General features: G+C 52.7%; 1 protein-coding gene across 1 annotated transcript; it reads right to left on the bottom strand.

Moving 5' to 3' along the window:
• Positions 1–4,786: 4,786 nt before the first annotated feature.
• On the bottom strand, positions 4,787–6,502 carry CHC_T00009515001 (Animal heme peroxidase homologue). Its single transcript, XM_005714345.1, has one exon. It carries the CDS (start codon positions 6,500–6,502, stop codon positions 4,787–4,789), a length of 1,716 nt encoding a protein of 571 aa, XP_005714402.1.
• Positions 6,503–20,740: the final 14,238 nt, after the last annotated feature.

The raw sequence follows: 20,740 nt of genomic DNA, 5'->3' as shown, positions 1-20,740 counted from the left end.
CTACGGATCGCTACCATCCCTACATAAGGTAGATAGAGACGCGATCACAGTAAACCGAGCCATCGATCTTGCATCACAGGTTATGGACCCTAACCACGCACCACTACAAGACGATCATCTCGTATACCGACCACCCGGACGAGATCAGGACAACGAGAGCACGGCACCACAAAGCCCCGTTGCCCCAACCCCACAAGCTCCGCCAGCAAGCGTAGAGCCAACACAACCCGCTCCGACCACACCCGTAGAGCCACAACACCAAGCTCCGATCACCCCCGTAGAGCCAACACAACCCGCTCCGACCACACCCGTAGAGCCACAACACCAAGCTCCGATCACCCCCGTAGAGCCAACACAACCCGCTCCGATCACACCTGCAGAGCGCCCACAAATGTCAAACCAGCAAGAAATAGCACCGGCAATGCCCCAAGCTGACACAAGAATGCATGGACAGCTACCTCCACTCGCAAGCGACGGAACGAACTACAAGCTATGGACGCAAACCCTCCACGACATAGCAATAATCAACAACGTCGAGGCAGCCCTCGATGAAAGCTCACCACCCCCACAGTAACGAGCCCGTACCATTCCATATACCGCAGAAAATGTGCATTCCTACGCATGAGCATCATGACCAGCCTCCCTGCGGATCTGGCAAGCACAATCGACATGGACCTCAGCGTTACCCCTCAACAGCTTCTGGCAGAGATCAAAACACACTTCACTGACTCAACGCCAACCACACACCTCATCCTCAAACAAGAAGCACAACGCACAAAGATCAAGTCGGGAGGGGACATAGATGAATACATCGCAGCACACGGAACCATACGGACAAAAATGTGTCTCGCAGAGTACCCCAGCATTCAACATGATGAATCTGTCACAATAGAATTCATCATACACGGCCTCAACTCGCACCCGGCATTGCAACACCTACCCGACATGTGGATCGCGAACAACACAATCCCCACAACCATAGCCAACCTCGTCCAACGACTCAAATCCATACAAGCTCGAGAAGACGAAAAACAGGAAATCCGGCAACAACGTCCACAAGGCATGAACACGACAGACCAATGGGCAGACAGCCCCAACTACCAGGCAATGAGACGACGAACTCGCAGCCGGAGGCAAGGCAGAGGATCAACGACCCACCCCGATCAACCCCAACGCGGCAATGCAGCCACAAGGGAAAATGCGGACAAATGGTACACGAATACCGATAAGAAGCGCACAACCCCTCGGCAAACACGTTTGCCGCCCAAAACCACCACCGGGAAAATGGCCAGCACCCGCGACGAACACGACGACACAATCGCGCAACAGGTGACTGACGAGGACATATGCGAAGGTAAGCAGTATGCCCTCGACTCAGGAGCGCATCCGTCACATGTTCGCAAACCCACGACGAACATGAAACCACTCCGACAAATCATCCGAACTAACACGGCCACCAACATCACGCCACCCGCCACACACAAGGGGATGATACATATACGGACCAGTACGAATAGGCACATACGAGTCCCAGCGATCGCCAACCCAGCAATGCGATCCAACCTGCTATCAGTTCACGACATAGCAGAGCAATGGGGAGAGGTCCGGTTCACACCCACACAGGCCACTGTACTCGACACGAGCACACACCCGCCACAAATAGTAGCGCAAGCACGCTTCAGGAAAGGCATGTACTACCTCGATCTCCCAAAAACCAAACGCAACGCCATGGCAGCCCGGACCATACCACCACGGTCAATAAAAAATTCCAAAAGACCCGATACCCAAACCAAAAAAGCCCCCAATCCAAAAACAAAAAAAAGAAGACAGCGACGCCAAAGCCAAGCCGTACAATAGCACGTGGCCACACCGCACCACGCGCAGAAAAAATCCCACTACACCAAATGCACAACCCAGCGCCCCCACCGCACATCCCAGCACACCCAGCTGTAGAAAGGGACTTCCACCACTATCATGTACTGTTCAATCACATCAGACCAACAACGCTCCAGAAAATGGCCAAACTCGGCCTCCTGCCAAACCTCCCGCCCACACTCAGGCAACGACCACCGCGGATCACCTGCTCGAGCTGCGCTGCAGCGAAGCAGCAGCCCGCACCGCACTACCCCAAGACGCACAACTACCGAGTAGGAGCCGCCTTTAGCAGCGATATATGTGGACCATTCAACCCCACATCCAGGCAAGGCAACAAATACATACTCACAGTAATAGACACACGATCCCGCTACCTCATAGTCGACTTCCTGCAATCAAGAGCAGAAACACCGCACAGGCTGGATGTCATCCTCACAGCCCTCAACAAACGAAAAGGGTGCAAACCGAGACTGTTCCACACAGACAACGCGAAAGAATATGTATCAGACAGCGCCAACGTCGTATACAGATCGCACAACGTCATGCACAGCACTACAGTCCCACACACGCCCCAACAAAATAGGATCGCGGAAAGGATAAACAGTACACTCATGAACTCAGCCAGAGCCGCCCTCCACCACAGCTCACTACCCAAGACGCACTGGGAAGACGCAGTAAGGGACGCTGCATTCAAGTACAACAATATATTCCACCACGGGATCAACACCCTTCCCTACACCATGTGGACCAATGCCACCCCCGACGTCCCGCAATTCCTGCTGTTCGGACAGCTCGGTACAGTACCTGAGTTAGCAAATCGGAAACAAATATCAAAACTCGCCCACAGGACAACACCCGCCAGGTACCTCCATGGCATCGACGAAAACCACATCATGGTCCTCGAACTCGACACGAACAGACCACGACGAGTTCGATGCGTCAACTTCCAACCATACCACAGCACCACCGATCCTGTAGCCTCATGCACATATGCCACGAAAGCCTTCACCCCGCATCGCACGCCAACAGAGATAACAGGCACCACACCCGCCCCAGCTCACCCCGGACAAGCCAAAAAATACCCCGACGCTGCCGAATGGGAAAAAGCCCACAACGCCGAACTCGACAACCTCGACGCCATGAACGTAGTACAGTGGATACCCGACTCCAAAATCCTCAAGAAACGGAAACTGATACCCCTAAAAATGGGATATCGTTACAAGAGGGACAGCAAAGGACAAATTGCATCGAGAAAAGCCCGATGCTCTGCAAGGGGGGACAAAATGCTACCACACAAGCACTACGACCCATCCAAAACTACAACGTACATGGCCGACAAGACCACAGTACGCGCAATGTTTGGAATAGCGGCCAAGTACCGCATGCACATCGAACACATCGATATCAAGTCAGCGTACCTACACGAAAAATTCGCGCACAACGGAGGAGAAACAGTATATGTGAGACAGCATGCCAGATTCAATGGCACATACAAACATGCCTGCCAAGGCGGAAAACTAAACATGAACATATACGGGACGCCATCCGCCGGCCACACATACCTATCTGCAGTCTTCACACTCCTACGAAAACACAACTTCAAGCAAAGCGAAGCAGACCTGTGCCTCTGGTCCAAAAAAAAGGCAAAGAACATATAATTGCTGCTGTCAGCATGGATGACTTCACAGTACTCGCCTCAACCGCGAAACTCAAAGACGAGTGCGCCGCAGCCCTAGCGAAAGCGTACAACATCAAACGCCTAGGGGAACACAGGACTTTTCTCGGATGGACGGTGACACGACACCCAAATGGAGACATTCACATCTCCCAGCCCAACGCCATCAACTACATAGTACAGCAAGTGGACATGGCCAAATGCAATGCTAAAGACACCCCATACTGCGACGGTGTCCTGCTCCAGAAGCCAACAGACAAAGACGAGACCCAACTGCACACACTCAAAAAATACCAGCAGATCATTGGGGACCTACGCTACGTCGCTGACTCGACGCGACCAGACATCTACTTCCTGGCAAACAGACTAGCAGTAGCGGCCAACAACCCGACGCAAAGGCACTGGAACGCACTCAAACGCCTGATAACGTACCTCAAGGGCACACCAAACACAGGCCTCACGTTCCGAGCCGGCAAGCAAGCAGACAAAGAGAAACCCCAGAACCTCCTTGTCTCGTATGCCGATGCCAATTTCGCCGCCGACATCACGGACAGGAAGTCCATATCGGGGACCCTCCACACATACAACGGCACACCGATATGTTGGGGGTCCCTCAAGCAAAACATCACAGCCTTATCCACCTGCGAGGCAGAATATATTGCGGCCACCTCCGCCGCACAGCAGACCACGTGGATCCGACGTCTGCTACAGGACGTGCACATGCTGCCGCAATCCCCGACCCCCTTGATGATAGACAACCAGTCCGCCATCCACGTTGCCAACAGCACGGGACCGACGAAGAGGCGAAAATTCATAGATCTGAGGCATCACTACCTCACGCATCAGGCTCAAAAGGGCACAATTGCCATTGCACATGTCCCCACGGATGAACAACTCGCCGACATCCTCACAAAACCGCTGCGTCGTCAAGCATACACGCGCCTCCTCCCCAAACTACAGCTCAGAAACCACACGACTGCAGACGGCAAAACTGCAGCGCCGTCGACAGGGGGAGTGTCATGAGAGCCATAAAAACAAACGTCGACGCCGCAACAGCAATGCGTCAGCAGTCATGAGAGCCATATACAGACACGTATCACACGTACAACAGCGATCAACTCACCACGATCGCCGCCGGCCTACGGATCGCTACCATCCCTACATAAGGTAGATAGAGACGCGATCACAGTAAACCGAGCCATCGATCTTGCATCACAGTTAGAATCCTTGACACAATTAGTTGGTGAAGAAGGGGCTGTCCGGCATATCAGCGGGCGCGATGTTGGTGTTCCTGAGCAAGAGAGCGTTCATGGTGTCCTCTCCATTCAAGGCAGCTTGGAGCCTGGGGATACCGGCGAGAATGCGCGGGTCATACTGGAACGTGTTCTCATAGTAGAAGCGGTCACCATCCCTGAAGCGGCCGAACTTCTCCTCCCAGATGGCGAGCATCGTGGCGCCCATGGAGCTGCCAGGGGCATGATCCTCGGCCATGAGGCCGATCCAGGCCTCGATGCTGTCGACGTCACCGTAGACGCTCTGGAGCCTGCTCTGGACGTTGGGGTCACTGGAGATGTCCGAGAAGCTCCTGACGATGGCTTCCCTTCCGCGACGGAAGCGACGGCGGATGTCGGTGTACAACATGACGCCATGGTCGCGACTGCGCTGGAGGTTGAGGGCGATGAGGTCGAGGCCGATGACTTCTTCGACGTTGCTGAAGAGGAAGTTGCGAAGGGCGTCAACAACCATGAGATCGATCTTCTGGGCACCGGTGTTCAGGACACCGCGGAGGATCGGTTCAATGCCCTTGGCTATGATCGGGCCCACGCCGGCGAAGAAGGTCATGGTGAGGTCGAGCGGACTCATAGGAGTCAAGCCTGGTCCGAGGCGAGTGATCTCGTTGTTGACAAGTGTATGGCCGACGCGGAAGGAGGCGGTGGTGAAGAGGATACTGGCGGTGGGGTCCGTGGTTGGGCTGAAGCCTGCGTAGGGGGGAAGGGTGCGTCCGGTGATGGCGGGGTACCACTCGTCGAAGACGATCCTCTGGAACTGGGCGATGTTCACCTGGCGGGAGTTGTTGAAGATTTCCTCGTCTTCCATTTCCGGGAAGGTGGCCTTGATCTCGCGAGCGATGTCATTGTGCTCTCGGAGAAAGACGGTGTGAAGAGTGGTGAGGACGGGGTGCTCGTTGGAGCGGGCGTCACCGGCGACGAAGAAGTTAGCGGAGGGGGAGGGCTCGTTGGACAGGCCCAGGGTGTTGAGCGGGAGGAGATCGTTAGGGCTGGTCTTGAGCTCGCCGTCGACGAAGGAGCGCAGAGCATCGGATCGAGCCTTACTGGGCCCGTAGACAGAGTCCAGATCCATGGCGGAGGTGAGGATGTTGATGGCGCGCTCGACGCCCGGCTCGAGGCGGAGCTCCTCTCGCTCAGAGCGGAAGAACATGAGCTGTGAGCCGGAGATGTTGGCCATGATGGGGTCGTCGGCGGGGACGTCGATGAAGGCGGGCTCAGCGATAGTGCCCTCGGCGCCGTTGTTGGTTGGGGTGGAGGCACAGGTGTGGTCAATGAGCTGGCCGAAGAAGGTGACGAGCTCGTTCAGGCCGCGCGGCTCACGGATGTCCATAGTCTGGGTGGTGAGGCCGTTGGAGATGAGCGTAGGGGACGGGAGCTCGCCAGAGAAGAGGAGCTCGGGCGGGCTCTCCAGAAAGTAGGAGAAGTGCGGCAGACCTGCGGAGCCCTGGGTGCGGCTGATCTCGGTGGCATTATTGGTGCAGGTGCCGTCGAAGGTGCGGAAGCGGGGATCACACTGGGCCCTGGTACGATTCTCGAAGACTGCGCTCTGGGGGCCGACGGCTTCAAAAGCCTCGCTGTCGGCCGGGCCGTTGCCACTAGTAGGCTGGGCCACGACGGAACCGAGCAGGAAGACAAGGGTAAAGGCGGCGATGGTTTTTTTCATGGTGAGTGAGATGTGGCTGAGAGAGATGTGGCTGCCGGGTTGAGGCTGGTGAACTGATGCGGAGATGGAAGGATGGAAGGAGGCGGGCGGCGGGGGCGACTTTTAAGTTGTGTGGAGGAAGGCCGGGAGATTCAGAAGCAGCTCTATTTTGACATTTCTTCGCCTGTTCATCCTCCGCACACAGCCGGGGGACGGCTGAGAACGGCAACGCGGTTGAAGTTGCCAGCGGGCGGACAACGAAGCGGGCGGACAGCGAAGCCAAGCCTCCCCGGCCGGCTTGGAATTGTGCTTATGTGGCGGGGGTAAGGTCGACGTGTATTCCCACTGCCTCAAGTGGCTCGGGATGGAAATGTGTGTGAGTGGGTTGTGGCGGACAGCAAGGGGTGCAGCAAGACTTGTGCACGAAAAAGAGTCTGGTGAGCCTCCGTCGGTTGAGGAATTGTGAAAGAGTTGCGTTCTGCTTTCCGCATACGTGTGTGACGTAGCGACTTATACGGCACGGCGCGCACGTGCCACTGGCCGTTTCCAAAGGCCACGAAGGTTCCAACGCGGACGACTCGTTCGACGCGCGCATATGCGCGGTTCCCGGTCGGTGATTGAGGAGAAATGATCACATCGAAGTGATGCCCATTCTGCGAGCACTGCACTGCTGATGACAAGGATAGAGAGAATCGACGAGAAGGCAACACGGGCCGTAGAGTTGTATTAAGAGGCTTTCGACAAGAATGATATCGTCGGCGCAATGGTCTTTCTCCAGTCCCTCTCGATAGACGGGGCCGACCGAATCGCCACGAACGCAGAAAGGGTCGTGAGTTGTTCTACTGAACGACCTGCGCAAAGAATCACGTCGGATCGATGGCCCTGTTTGGTGCCCTCCTGTTGACCGGGGCAGAGAGAGCCGAGGCGAGCACAATACGGGCTTCAGAACTGCAGGAGTGCGTGCAACAGTGCGCAACGGAGAAAAAGTGGTCACCCGACGTATATGCTAGTGTCTATTGGATCATTGTCCTCATAGGAGGACAGTATTCGACCAATTTTATTCTTGACTTTCGCTTCCCCGACAAGAAAGAAAATGATACTCGCGCCACCGTACTTGACCTCTGACTTGGGACCAGAACGAATTTTGTGAGAATTGCATGTTCTTCGTGGTCGTTTTTAGCTATGTCTGGAAAAGACGCTTTTTTAAAGCACCGTAGAACCGCAGGTAAAATAACTTCGAAACCAAAACCGCTAGTGTAAAAAGACAGCTTGGTACTCCATCTGCATTATATTGTTAAGGTTTTTGCGCAATCAAAGCGGCTATTCCTGTGTTCTGCAAGATGCTATTGCAGAAAACAAGCACGTTAAGAAAATATTTCTCAAGTTAGCTTTTCGAATGTTCAATTTAATTTATATATTTTTGCGAAAAAGAGCTGCCCTTAATGAATGTGATGATACCCATACACGTGGACACATAGCACACATAATACACGCACCATGATCCACTGACGACGGAGTGAGACCGCTTGACTTAGTGTAGAGGAAGACAGATCACGAGTAAAGACGAGGCTATCGTTCCTGCACCACGGTTATAGACCCTACGCAACAATCACTGCAAGACGATCACCACAACGCGGGAAGCCACCTCCCCCGACGATCACCCCGCCACCGGACAAGACCCCAAGCGCCAACCCACACCGGCAGCCTTGTATACGTCCCCAGAACACCACCAGCGCCTCCACAGAACAGTTTATAGAGCCCGCAAACCACAGCGCCTTCACCCAGTGTTGAGAGCATCCAAACACAGCCAACAAACATGGCAAACGAAGAAGGATCTGGCACCACAGATCACAGGATCCAAACAAAACTGCACTCCCTACGCCCCAACGGAGACAACTTTCCCTCGTGGAAGCAAGCTCTGAGCGACTTAGCAGTAATCAATGGCATGGAAAATGTACTGGACCCCACGTACACCACACCAGAAGAAAGAAGCCCTACGGGGCATACAGACGCAACAGCGCCATAATGCGCATGGAAATCACCAACTCACTTCCACCAACATTCGCAGCGACCGCAGATCTAGAAATGGACGCACCACCACTCCAAATCGCGCAAACAATCACCGACCACTTCTCAGACACGACAACTGTGGGATAACTCCTCTCCGCCCTGGGTTGGGTGAGAGGCGGAGGCTATAGCGAGGGAGCACGTGGCGTGGACGCGACGCGCTAATTGAACTGATCGGACGAGCTCGCGAAAAGGGAGTGGCTCACTGGCTGGTTACGCGCAGTCGCCCCGTGGTGCGGGAACAGGAGCGACCGGTAACGGGTTAGAAGCCAGCGCGCGCGATAGACAACCGAAACAGACGTATATAGGCGCGAAAGGGACGGGGGCGAGCCTCCCCCAGTTTACCGGTAGGGACGGGTGTCAGGTCTTAACCCCTCAGAGGGACGCCTCGGACACCTGTCCAAGTACAGTAGTACAGTACCTGCCGCCTAGTGCGTGCCGGGTACTGTACACAATTAAAAAGCTAGCGCCATAATACTACTACCGCACGGACGCTGCTACTACACGTGTGCACTATTGTACACGCGTGTTGCTTACAGACTACCGCACGGACGACACGTGTGCTACTGTACACGTGCGCCACGCCACGGCCGGTTGGTCAACGCGCGCGCTCTCTACACGTGGGCACACCCGCCCACGTGTGCACCGTGCACGGCCGCACGGTTAATAACCTCCCCGCGCGCACACCGGTCGTTATACTACAACAACCACGGCTCATCTCCTCTTTAAGCAAGAAGCCGAACACACGATCCTCACACGCACCACAACGCTGGAGGAGTATATCGCCAAGCACCGCGGAATACGCACCAGAATGCGCCTTGCCAACTATCCCAACAGCAAAAACGGCGAGTCAGTCACCATTCAGTTCATCATACAAGGACTGTCAGCCCATCCCAAGTACAGGCACTTACAAGACACCTGGATAGTAACCGGAACAATTCCGGACACAATCCACACCCTCACACAAAGGCTCCAAGCAGTACACGCGCGCACGATGGAGCGGCAAACCCAACCCGGAAACACACCTCACGGCATGCCCCAAACACCGAACACCACACCCGTAGAAGCATACAGAAGACGCACCAGAGGCCGCAGCCGAGAAAGAGGATGGAGCCGATACCCAAAAACGGGTGACCCCTGGAGCAACCCTGCATCCACACCCCCACTTCACACCTTGCCCGATCCCCCCGATATCAGCAAGGGAAACCAAGCCCAACAAAAAAATTGGCAAGGGGTAACGCGGCCACCATCACGAATGAACAGGAAGACAACAAGCACCTATACAACTCACAGTCAAGCCCACATTACCTGGATGGCAACGGCCATGGTAGGAAATTCGCACTGGACTCCGGAGCAAACCCATCACACGTCATACGGCCAACCAAGACCATGCGTCCCCTCAAACAAAAAATCCGAACTAACACGGCGACGTCAATAACCCCCCCTGCGACACACCACGGCACGATACAGATACGGACGACCAAGAACAAATGGCTTAACCTACCAGCCATATCGAATCCGCACATCAAAAAGAACCTCCTATCAGTCCATGATATAGCAGCACAGTGGGGAGCAGTCACCTTCTACCACAACACAGCACATGTGATAAACACAAAAGCAAAACCCCCGACAGTTGTAGCCACCGCACAGTACAGAAAAGGCCTATACGACCTCAATGTGGCACACCATAACCCCCGCACACTGGCTACAAGAGTGATGCCGCACCAGAGGACAAAGACAAAAAGGAGAACGCTACCAGAACCCACCAAGCAACGTGCACCACCAACGGCCGCACCTCCCTCACGCACTGCAGCACCCCGCCCCCGAATTAGTACCCCCCACACAATCGGAAAGCCAATCCCAATGCAGAGGCAGCACAACCAAGTCCCAACCCCCCCTGACACTTTCAATGCCAAAACACAGCATGAGCACCACCATTGACCCATGGTCTTCAACCACATCAGACCATCCACGCTCCAGCAAATGGCAAAACGGAAATTCATACCAAACCTCCCCAAAGCCCTTGCCAAGACACCCCCATAATAACATGCACAAGCTGTGCCAAAGCGAAACTCCACCCTGCTCGCCACCGTCGAAAGCAACACCGATACAAGACGGGAGAAGCCCTTAGCAGCGATATATGTGGCCCATTCCCCACACCATCAAGACAAGGCAACCAATACTTTATGACCGTCATAGACACCAACTCCAGATACCTCATTATCACGTTCCTCCAAAAACGCGACCAAGCTCCAGAACATCTCGACAATGTCCTGTCGCACCTGAACAAAGGACCGTACCCAAAACCACGTAAACTACACACTGATAATGTAAAGAGTACCTAGCAAGCCACACCAAAGAAGTGTACAAAGCCAACGGCGTACAGCATACCACCACAGTCCCCTATCCGCCCCAAGAAAACGGAATAGCCGAAAGAGTAAATCGCACAATCATGAACGCAACAAGGGCGTCACTCCACCACAGCGGCCTGCCGGACCACCACTGGGAAGACGCAATCAAGGACGCGGCATTCAAATACAACCACACTCTCCACCTTGGCACCGGAGAAATCCCAACCACCGTATGGCATGGCCACAAACCCGCTGTACCACAATACATGATCTTTGGACAATTGGGACATGTCCCGAACATCACCAGCAAAACAGTGGTACGCAAGCTTCATGCACGAGCACTCACGGTGCGATACCTCTACGCCACAGACCCCCAACACGTCATGGTCATCAACACACATGATGGCAAGACACGACGCATCCGAACCGTTGATTTCAAGGCATACCACAAAGAGTTAGACCCCACACACAACGTCCACGTCCTCTTTAAAACATTCACACCCCAGCCAACACCAAAAAAAACCAATGCCACATCCCCGGCCCCCATGCACCACGGCCAGGCAAGAAACTACCCAGATGCACATATGTGGGAAAAGGCCCACAACAAAGAGCTCGACAATCTGGACAACAACAAAGTTGTACTATGGCTACCCCCAACACAAATCCCCAAACAGACCAAACCAATACGGCTGACCATGGGGTACCGCTACAAAAGAAACGAACAAGTGGAGATCACCGAATGAAAGGCACGATGCTCAGCAAGAGGGGACAAAATGATACCGCACGTACACTTCGACCCTGAGAAAACGACGACATACATGGCAGACAAAACAACTGTCCGCCTCCTCTTTGCATTGGCGGCATCATTCAACATGCACATCGAGCATATTGACATTAAAGCAGCCTACCTCCATGACAAGTTCGACCACTCAGGACGCAAACCAGTATACGTACGCCAACAGCCGAGGTTTGACGGGTCATTCAAACATCAACACAAAGTGGGAAAGCTCCACAAGAATATCTACAGCACCCCAGGAGCAGGACCAACATACATCAGTGCGGTCTTCAAGCTGCTACACCAGCACAAATTCACCCAATCGGAAGCAAACATGTGCCTGTTTCACGGACGCACACCCCACCACATAATCATAATATCTGTTAGCATGGACGACTTCATGGTAATCAGCACGTCCAAACAGCTCCAAAAAAAAGTTACCGCCATCCCCACCACAGCATACAACATCAAACAACTTGGAGAACCAGCACAACTCCTAGGATGGACAATCAAAAAATTCCCAGACGGAGCGATCCACCCGTCACAACCCAACGCCATACAGTACGTGGTCAAAAAGGCAGAAATGGACATGTGCAACAGCAAACCCACGCCATACAACAGCAACACGGCACTCCATGGACCCACAGAGGATGACGAACCAATGCCAAAAATCACAAAAGATATATCAGCAGCTGCTAGGAGACATAAGGTACATAGCAGATTCAACCCGACCAGATATATACTTCGTGGCAAATAGGTTATCAGTCGCAGCCAAATGCCCCACCACCCGGCACTGGAACGCACTCAAAGGGCTAATCCGATACCTCAAACACACACAGTACCATGGATTGCTCTATAAAGCCGGAAAACACAACGAGAACACAACCGCTCTCCCCAGCCTTCTCGAAACGTACAGCGACGCAGATTTTGCCGCGGATGTCACCAACAGGAAATCCATATCTAGAATGGTCCATCTCTACAACGAAACGCCAATATGCTGGGGATCAATGAAGCAAACAATAACAGTCCCATCAACATGTGAGGCTGAATACATAGCTGCCACAGCAGCAGCTCAACAGACGACACGGATACGAAGACTCCTCAAAGACATTGACATGCTCCCCCCAGGACAAACACCGTTCCATATCGACAACCAATCGGCCATACGTGTAGCCAAAAACAGTGGCCCCACGAAACGCCGAAAGTTCATAGACCTCCGCCACCACTATCTCGCACATCAAACGAAACAAAAAGCGATCCACATCAAGCATGTATCCACCAACGACATGCTCGCAGACATCCTCACAAAGCCATTCACACCCGCGCCATTCACCAAACTCACAAAGTAGCTAAAAGTCTGCACCCCACCCCCCCTGCCCCATGCACAAAGCACACGAGGCATCGCGCCACAGCGACAGGGGGAGTGTGATGATACCCATAACAGCGCAGTCGCTGCGGCGCTCATGCCCACCGGTGATGATACCCATACACGTGGACACATAGCACACATAATACACGTACCATGATCCACCGACGACGGAGTGAGACTGCTAGACTTAGTGTGGAGGAAGACAGATCACGAGTAAAGACGAGGCTATCGTTCCTGCACCACCATGAATCGTAATCTTCACGGGGTGGTCTTTACTCGTCGTCGCCGTCGCGTCTCCTAAATACTGTTGTGGACAGACTGTGATACGGACAGTCTGTCCTTGCTGTCCGTCAGTCCTCATATCCCTACTTTGAGTTGATCTGTATACCGATCATACGGTAAAATTGCAAAAACCGTGTGAACCCTAAGTGATGCACTGAATTTTTACACCAAATTTTAGACCAAATTTTAGAATAATTTCGGAGCGCTTCTAGATGTGTCTGCGTGGGCTTGCAAGTGGAAGTTCGGCTGCGATAAAAGCGGGAGGGAAAAGGTGGAAGCACGGAGGAGGCAGCCACATACAGACAGATTACGACAGAGAGGGAGAGGAAAATAATAAAAAGACCACTGACGCCTTTACCATACAGCATGGTACTCTTGTGGAGGGCCGACGCCGACAGTCAGGCGAGCTCCTCGAGGCTGGCGTTTGACGGTAAGCACGAAGCAGATGTTGCTAAGTTCTTCTTCGTCTATGAGAATGTCGTGATGCGAGGAAAATCCGATGAAGACAACGCTGGAGAACTGTTATGATACCTGCGAGGTGATGTCCTTGAGTTTTATTACGACACCTACAGCCGTAATGGCAAGCTGACGGACGACGCTGGTGACTATCATGCCGTTACGAAGGCCGGCATAGACCGCTTCGAGTCTGTTGCCGGACCAGAAGAACACATTCGTCGAGCAGTCTCCATCCGTTTGAATCAAAGCGACCTGCAGGGATCGCTGAACGAGATGGACCGCTGTTTCGACAAGGCGGCGTTTAACTCCGAGGCTAATATTGGGCTGCTACAAAACGCGGTCATGGAGCACACCGATGTCGTTCAGTTCGTATTGTACCGGGCACCAGGTACTTAGGGAGAGCTTCGTAAGGCAATCCAAGAATTCGATGGTGGAGGCATGGCATTTTTTGCTGTACAATCGATGTCCCAGCCACATTACGTTGCCCGGAAAAGCATTTTACAACGCCCTGACCGTTTGCAACTTTCAAGTAAGGTCGAGGAAAAAGTAGACATGCTGGCAGACAAGTTGTCCGAGCTCTCTCTTTTGATGAAAAAGAATAATGCGGGCCAGTCATCCTTCGACACTCTTACCTGCTCTTTCTGCAATGATTTCGAGCATGGTGCGACTACGTGTCCGTCCAACCCTTACCGTGATACACACTGTCCCAGTTGTGGGAAGCTTGGTCACGGAGAAGAAAGCTGCTGGTCGAGGGCCAAGGCTCCGCTGTCCAGGAGCTGGCCCCAGACCAAGGCTGCCCCCATCGCTAAAGATAGCCCAAGCTCGAGGCGGGTCCCCTACACTGCAGAGACAAAGGAAGAGGATATGATGGCTGCCTCTAAGCGTAACGCTGAAGGCGAAGAGCGCCCGAAGCAGCGTCGCACGCAGGACAAGGCTGCGATCCCCCACCTTCTGAACCCGCCTACAACGGCAGGGCTAGGTCAAGGGGCAGGTGCCCTTCCGCCCTTACTCGCAGGCCAAATAAGGACTCGTAGAAAGAAGGCTGGTAAGAAGACAACTAAAAAGGCTGCTTTTCAGGAGCATGTCGAGAAGTACAATGTCATCGCGAAACTAGCAAATGCATCGTCTGTATTGACGTTTGGCAAGCTAATCCGTGGATATGCGGAGGCTACAAAGATATAAATCGGTCGCTTTTTCTCTAGGCAAAGAAATCTTACCCGTGCCTATGCAGGTCATGTTTACACGAGGCCTAAGAGGCTGAGGTCCGTGACCGTCCGTCTGTACGGCACTGAGGCGCAGGCTCTGCTTGACTAGGGTGCAGTACCGAATCTCATTTCCCCGCAGCTCGTCTCCAAGCTCTGTCTTACGCCCCAACCTAGTAAGAAGAGGATTACGGTAGCAGACGGGGGTAATGCTCCATGCATTGGGGCCTTGCTACAGGTCCCTACGTCTTTTGGCGAACTCACCGTCAACCTCGACTACTTCGTTGTAGAAGCCACACCCTTCGATCTGATCATTGGACTTCCTTCGCAAGAGAAACTTCAAGCGTGTAATGATGTGGGGAAACAGCACGTGCAGATTACTATTGGATAACAGACCATGAAGCTAGGATTGGAGATGGAAGTAGAGAAAAGGGAGTTATCAGGGTCGTCGACGGATAGCGAGGATTTCAAGTCGGACAGTGACGCCGCCCTCGACTCTTCCTCCGCAAGTGGACGTGGACTGGTCCTAGCAGTTCGTGATGAGATACCTTTCGAACCTGATATTGCATAGTTGGCTTCATACCGGCGTCTGCAGATACAAGCCGCGGGTGCTGACGAGATTGCCCTTGAGGACATCATACCAGAGCATTGGAAGGAAGACCCTTCGTCTAGCATGGAGGGCGAAGTAAAGCTCGAATACAGCCCCGAGGAGGCCCATTTTGCCCTGCTGTCGCAGAAGTTGAGCCACTTGACTGCAGAGGCAAGGAAGCGTCTTCGTGAATCGATCAAGGAATCACGTATCGCCGCTTACTCACTTGATGACTTAAGGCCGGCCGATGTTCCCACCACACACTCATTTGAGTTAGAGGATTCGTCCTCTATCACGCATACGGCACGAAGACTACCTCCGCGCCACAACGAAATCATTCGTGAAGAAATCAACAAGATGCTCAAAGCCGGAATAATCACGCCGTATGTTTCGGCCTGGTCGTTTCCAATTGTCATTGTGGCAAAGAAAGACGGCAAGAATCGGTTCTGTGTCTACTGCCGAACCCTTAATCTACAGATAAAAGCCGACCGCTGGCCATTGCCAAAGATAGAGGAGATTTTCGATGACCTGGAGGGAAGCAAAGTGTTCACTACACCCCAGTACTGTATTTAGAGTACGTGAAAAATTAGTGTATGTCCGGTATTAGTGTGTGACACACCAATTAGGGCGAAAGAAACTTCAGGGCCGGGGCAAATAGTGTATGTGTTTCGGATTTATCGCTACACGTGTGCTTCTTAAATAATTTATGGCAGCTTTGCGGCGCCGGCCGCCGCCGTCTCTTTGCTCCTGCGCATGACGTAATCAAAATACAGTATATAACTTCCAGCGGACTTCGCTGCTCTTTCTGACCAACATTCGTTGATCTCAACATGCTCAAGGCTTCCCCGATCATCGCAGCACTGCAAAGACGCATCAACAGCCAATGTCTGTCCGATGCAAGCCCCCCTTCCGCTACAGCACCCGGCGAATTTACTGTTGCGCACAACAGCCCACAAGTGCTTCTCAAAATGGAACCAGCGACTCCCACACAAACGCCAACCCTCGTCGTGCAATCCAGAATGTCTTGACCAAAACCCAGTGCGCCAAGATTGTGAGATGGATGCAAAATGACGCCTCTGCCAATGGAGAAAGCCGAATAGCATCCAAGTCTGTGCGTCAATTTCCCCAATATTTTCGCGGTACGCCCAACGCAAACCTCACTCGTGCCAGCAGATACTGGGCAGCACGCAACAATATTCTCGCGGAACAAGGGGCCAATACCAGAAGGAATGGCAACGCCTTTGTTCGACCGACTGCTCAGAGTATCCGAAGGCACAACATTAAGGCTAGGTCTGGACGTGGTCGCAAGAGGAGTGCATGGGTTGTTCATCTCTATGCAGACCTACTTTCGGAATTCGGACGTCTTCGCAAGGTCGGGGTAAAATTCAACAAACATCTGCTTCATCGTCTTGCCCTCCGACTAGTAGATAACTCGACATCTGAGCAGTACCACTCCGGAATGGTGGAGCCTCGTTCTGGAAACTTCATACGCAGTCACGTCACACCCCGAAGGGTGCAGGGCTTCATGCAGTCCCACGGAATTGTATCCCGGGCACAGACTGGCAAACTCCTCGTGTCTCTACAGAAGCAAGAGTTTATCAAACGTGAAGTAGCATATCACCTCGGATCACTCTGCCGTGAATTTAATACTGGCTCATTGTATGATGAGGATGTGTTTAATGCAGACGAAACACATTTTGTCATTAACATGGACGATCATAAAACGCTTTCGTTACGTGGTGATCAAGATGTCAAATATGCTGATGTGGTCTCGAGTGACGTTGGTATGACTATGATGGTGTTGATCTCTGGAGGGTCACGAGCGGAAATCTGTCCGCCGTTCCTAATATTTCAGAACGCCCTACGCAATTACCCAATCCGTGGTCTCCCTGACAATGTACCTGGGGTGTCCTACAGGTCGGGACCAAAATGCTGGATAGACCGAATTGTGATGGCACAGTGGCTCAAGGAACCGAGGGCCATATCGCCGCTTCCCGGTGGACGACGACGCGTTTTGTACATGGACAACTGCAGTGGTCATGCTATCACAGACGAAATCAAGTCAGCCTTGGGATCTATTAACACAGAAGTACGGTTCGTCCCAAAGAATGCAACTGATTTAGTCCAGCCCGCGGACTCTTTTGTAATTCAAAAAATTTAAGACGGCTTGGCGTCGTCGTTGGGACGATCACAAGCTGACCATGATTGACGAGGGACTATGCAGTGTAGGAGATAACGCTTCTGGGAAGCTTGCTAACCCTGGAAAGAAATTTTTTATGAAGCTTGCCGCAGACTCAGTCCGTGATGTGAACGTCCAGAGAGATAAAGACGGTATTAGCTTTGCTCGAAAGGATATGGTTAGTTGTGGGCTCGGCACTAATCTGAATGGAAAATGGGAGGAGAGGCAGCTTTTTCCACGCTTGCAGGAAATAATCAACAAGTATCGGGACAATTTTGACGGAGCGCCGGTGAATGGAGATGAAGTTGAAGACAACGGGGAGTCAGCCGATGAACCCCTAAGGTCAACGGAGGATTTAGACAGTTGAATGCGATTGCATCTGAGCTCCAAGAGGCTCCTAGCCTTTTTGCACCGACATACACTAAATAGGTAGTTTTCATATAGTGTCACACACAGTAAATACCCCGGCCCCTATAATAGTGTATGCCCACAAATAATGTGTGTGGCACTAATTTGTGCAGACCGTCCCCAAATCAGGGCCTGAGAAATAGTATGGGTTACACTAAATACATTACTAGGGTGTACTCTCGATTTGTTCTCTGGCTACTGGAAAGTCCGGATGGCAGAAAGCTGTAAGGAGAAAACAACTTTCGTCTGTCGTTATGGAACCTTCCAGTTTGAAGTGATGCCTTTTGGTTTGATGAACGCACCGCACCGTCTACGTTTCAAAGGATGATGGATCAACTATTTCGTGAGCTTCGTCTTGTGCTTGTTTGTCTCGATGATGTGGTAGTGTTCTCGAAGTCTATAGACGAGCACGTCGCTCATCTAACCGAATTATTCTGAATTGCCAGTGGGAACGGGCTGAAGCTCAAGATTTCAAAATGTAGTTTCGCACAATCGCAGACCCGTTTTTTGGGTCAAATTGTGAGTGCCCAAGGGATCAAGGTGGGCCCGGAGAAGGTCAGGGCTATCCAACCGCAGCTGGTGCCAACCAAGACCACGGAGCTGCGCAGCTTTTTTTGTCTTTCCGGCTACTACCGCCGCTTTATACCCGGATTCGAGGAGATATCAGCAACGCTACATGCAGCGACTTCCGTGAAGAGGACCTTTGACGGACTCCAGGAATGCAGAAGGCTTTTTGAGGAGCTGGAATTAATGCTGACTTCTCCGCCGGGTCTAGCGTTTCCGGACTTCGAGAGGTCGTTTGTGGTCGAAACTGATGCCTCGTCGGTTGCTTTTGGCGCTGTGCTATCACAGCGCAAGGATGATGGAAAATCATTCTATTCAGTACGGGAGTCGTACGATGAACGATCCCGAAAAGAATTACTCGGCATGTGAGCGTGAAGCTCTAGCTGTTATACTTGCGCTGAAGAAGTTTCGGGTGTACTTGTTATCTACGCAGAAGTTTATGTTGGTGACTGACCACCAAGCCCTTCAGTACGCTTTGCAGAAGGATATTCATGGCCGCCTCGCTAGATGGATGGACTTTCTCGCCGAGTACGAGTTCAAACTGCAGTATCGCCCGGGCAGCAAGAACAAGGCCGCCGACGCACTTTCTCGTCTTTGCGTTGGAGGAAATCTGCGAGGAGACCCGGAAGACGAGGGTGACCTTGTCTGCAATTCTTAGATTCAGGCTGTCGACGTTCTAGACCTAGAGCCACATTTGAAAGACATCGCCAAATACCTACGCGGTGTTGACATGATAGAGTTGGACTCTCTACAGCGTCGAATGAACCGTCGTAATGCCAAGCGGTTCCTGACGCACGATGGAAACATCTTCCGCCGAACGACTTGCGCGCTATTCCTTCGCAAAACGCTCGTAAAAAATAGTCCGTGCCGTCCACGACGAGTTGGGCCATTGGGACCTGCAGAAAACAAGGAAGTTTGTGCTGGATCGCTATCGGTGGCCGGGGTCCACAAAGACCTGTCTGGTTATGTCCGCAGGTGTGAGGGATGCCAAAAGGCGACCACTCTCTCCAAGTACAAGACGACGTCACACTTCCCAATAACTTCCCTTTTTAGCACGTTCCCTGTGGACTTTGCAGGGCCGCTATCAAAGTCGGGTTCCGGCAAGAGATACATGCTGGTGGCCGTCGAGCATCTCACGGGCTGGCTAATTGCGAAGCCAACTGAAACTTCAACCGCGGAAGAGGTCGTGAAGCTCATTGAGGAAGAGATCATCTATAATTTCGGTTCACTCTGTAGGATTGTCTCAGATAATGCGACTTGCTTCACAACACCAACACTCGAGAACCTCATGAAAAAGCATGGCATTGAGTGGAAGATTGTGCTTGCTTATGCACCCATGCCGAATGGACGCGCAGAGCGCATGATTGGAACCCTTAAACGAGCGGCACGCAAGATCATTATCGGTCTTGGGTCGAGCAGCTCAACATGGGAGGCCGCTATACAGACTGCGGAATATGGGTACCGCCGCAGAGCATCGGCCGGCGGTTCTTCGCCCTTTTAGTTACTGTACGGTGTTCCCCCTAGAATGACACTACTCGACCAGCTCCGTTTATTCCCGACGGCGAACTTAAGCTATCGAAACATGGAATTGATACATGTTGCGGCCGTAAGAGCAGAAAGAAGTCATGCTCGATGTAAATCAGCCCACCACGGAAGCGCTGGGACGTAACGTTTCGGGTTGGTAAGGAGATACTGGTGGCAAAGGAGCATCCCTGGGATCCGTGGAGAAATGGCCCCCCTTCAAATCGCGCTTCTACGGACCATGCACAGTTGTGCTAACTCTCCACCCTAGATACACGCTCGTTTCACAGGACATTCGGTACACTCGCAAGGACGTACATGCGAGGAGACTCAGTCGCTATAATACAAAACCGGAGCACTTGCTCTAGAAACCGGACGTGTCCTTCTTCGTATTGAATTGCCCCGTAGTATGCATTTACTCATTCCTACCTTTGTATGCGTAATAATCAAGGGAGGTTCAATTACGGTGACTACCAGAGGCTTGACCGCGGCTATG

Source organism: Chondrus crispus, genomic scaffold (assembly GCF_000350225.1).
Source record: "Chondrus crispus Stackhouse genomic scaffold, scaffold_179, whole genome shotgun sequence".
NCBI lineage: Eukaryota > Rhodophyta > Florideophyceae > Gigartinales > Gigartinaceae > Chondrus > Chondrus crispus.
Note: the sequence above shows the minus strand (reverse complement) of the source record. Positions and strands in the feature narration are given on the sequence as shown.

Coding starts and splice junctions, on each gene's coding strand:
- CHC_T00009515001 (XM_005714345.1), bottom strand. CDS start 6,502: ATGAAAAAAACCATCGCCGCCTTTACCCTTGTCTTCCTGCTCGGTTCC.